General features: G+C 37.8%; 1 protein-coding gene across 1 annotated transcript in view; it reads right to left on the reverse strand.

Moving 5' to 3' along the window:
* The window catches only part of LOC109847251 (ATP-dependent 6-phosphofructokinase 2-like), a 1,233-nt gene extending 899 nt beyond the window's left edge, over positions 1–334 (reverse strand). The window contains exons 1-2 of the mRNA XM_020416485.1: positions 278–334; positions 7–189 (exon numbers count right to left, since the gene is read on the reverse strand). Of these exons, the coding sequence (XP_020272074.1) occupies positions 7–189; positions 278–334 (240 nt within the window). The remainder of the gene's footprint in view (positions 1–6; positions 190–277) is intronic.

Below are 1,772 nucleotides of genomic sequence, written 5' to 3' on the forward strand. Positions count from 1 at the left end.
TTGCGCCATCTCCACTGCCGTCTGGAAGCCAAACGAACGGTCGATGATGCCGATGTCGTTGTCGACGGTTTTGGGTATGCCAGTGATGGATATGTTCAGTTTGCGCCGTTGGAGTTCTTTGAAGATCGCGAGGACTCCCCTCATTGTACCATCACCCCCTATGCAGTATACCTGTGAGGAGAGAGAGGTCTAAGTGCAATAAATTTTTTTTCAGGATAACTAAAAAGTTCAAGGGCTGATACCCATACAGCACGGCGGGTGTACCTGTGCAATTAACCTTGTGTGGCTCGATGACAATGTGGAAGAACACAAATGTACTTGCACATGTATACATCAGGGCATAATTTGTAACTAGCGTATAGTATCAATAGAGATGTTGAAAAATGTCACTGAGGTGAATGCAATATATCCTATTAAGATCCGGATGGTGCTATCTAGACAACAAGCCCCAGACTACTTTGGAGTCGCAAGAAACAGAACTAGTCAAATTATCACTTCTACTTATATCCCTTATCTTCTGTCAGAAAGATACCAACTCGCAGATGGTAAGTTCCATAACAGAGTCATGTAAAATATTCCATTCTCCAGCAAAGACTTCTTCCTTGAAGTTCCATACTTAATGCATCGGATGTTAACTCAATGCGTAAAGGTTACATCAATAATAGAATGGGAAGGCTTTAGGATTGAGCTTTCATTAGCATACTAATGTGGATATGTCAACCTCAGAGACATGCATAACAGTTCTGATATATATACATAATGGCATCCATATGATAAAGTGAATTTACAAATAGATGGCTACAGAACTTTCACAAATACTAAGTAGGCAAGTATAACTTGCAAAGGAGTTTTCACGATAGCTGTGTTCATTACTATCGTATTCCTATGCAGAACAAAGATTCAGAACCAGAGCTCTCTATCTCATTGTCTTGGCCTTAAGAGTTAAAGAAAAACTGACGGCAGCAAAAACTTACTTGGATATAATGCCTACAGCACTAGTGGCCTTCAGAGATGTATGAAGCAAATAGGAAACTGAATCTTAATTGATCAATAATATATATGCTGCAGAGCAATTCCCAGACAAATTAGCCTCTACTGCAAGTGATAAATCATTTCAAATAAGATAGCAGTTTCCTCCATTGACATCTCAGCCAATTTGTAGAGGACATATGTTGGTCACATATTTCATGGAGTTGATATGTGAGTGAGTTTAATGCCAGATATGGAGCTAAGAAATATTGATATATGAGATTGGGACCAAGACTACTACATTAACATCCGGTAAAAGTGGATCATAAGTCATTATCACTGACTCATGTTACAGTCCAGCAAGATCAATGGCTCATGGTGCAGGAACATCTTCTTCCATTACAAAGTTTCTAAAGACATTGTATATTTTCCAGGATTGCCTTTTTTACCTCAGTTCTAATAATACCTAAGCTAAATGCGATAAATTTTTTAATTCAACATTTATTAGAGAAAATTGCAGTAATTCATTGAGTAGTGTCGTTTAGTTCAGTGACAGTAGTCCATCATGCTCGTTTTTTTTGGGAGAACCAAATCATCATGAACTTCGAACAGTTGTAGTTATTAGTTCAGTTACAATATCTAACTGTCATGTGTTTTGATCAGTTGTAGTTATGAATAAGTTATGCATCCCTAGTCATATGTTGTAAAAGCCTACAAAACATCGGAATTCCACTCATGAAATCAGTGTACAGTGGAAAATAAATGGGAATTTAGGCTGTTGAATCAGGTAAAAGGCATATATC

Source organism: Asparagus officinalis, chromosome 7 (genome assembly GCF_001876935.1).
Source record: "Asparagus officinalis chromosome 7, Aspof.V1, whole genome shotgun sequence".
NCBI lineage: Eukaryota > Viridiplantae > Streptophyta > Magnoliopsida > Asparagales > Asparagaceae > Asparagus > Asparagus officinalis.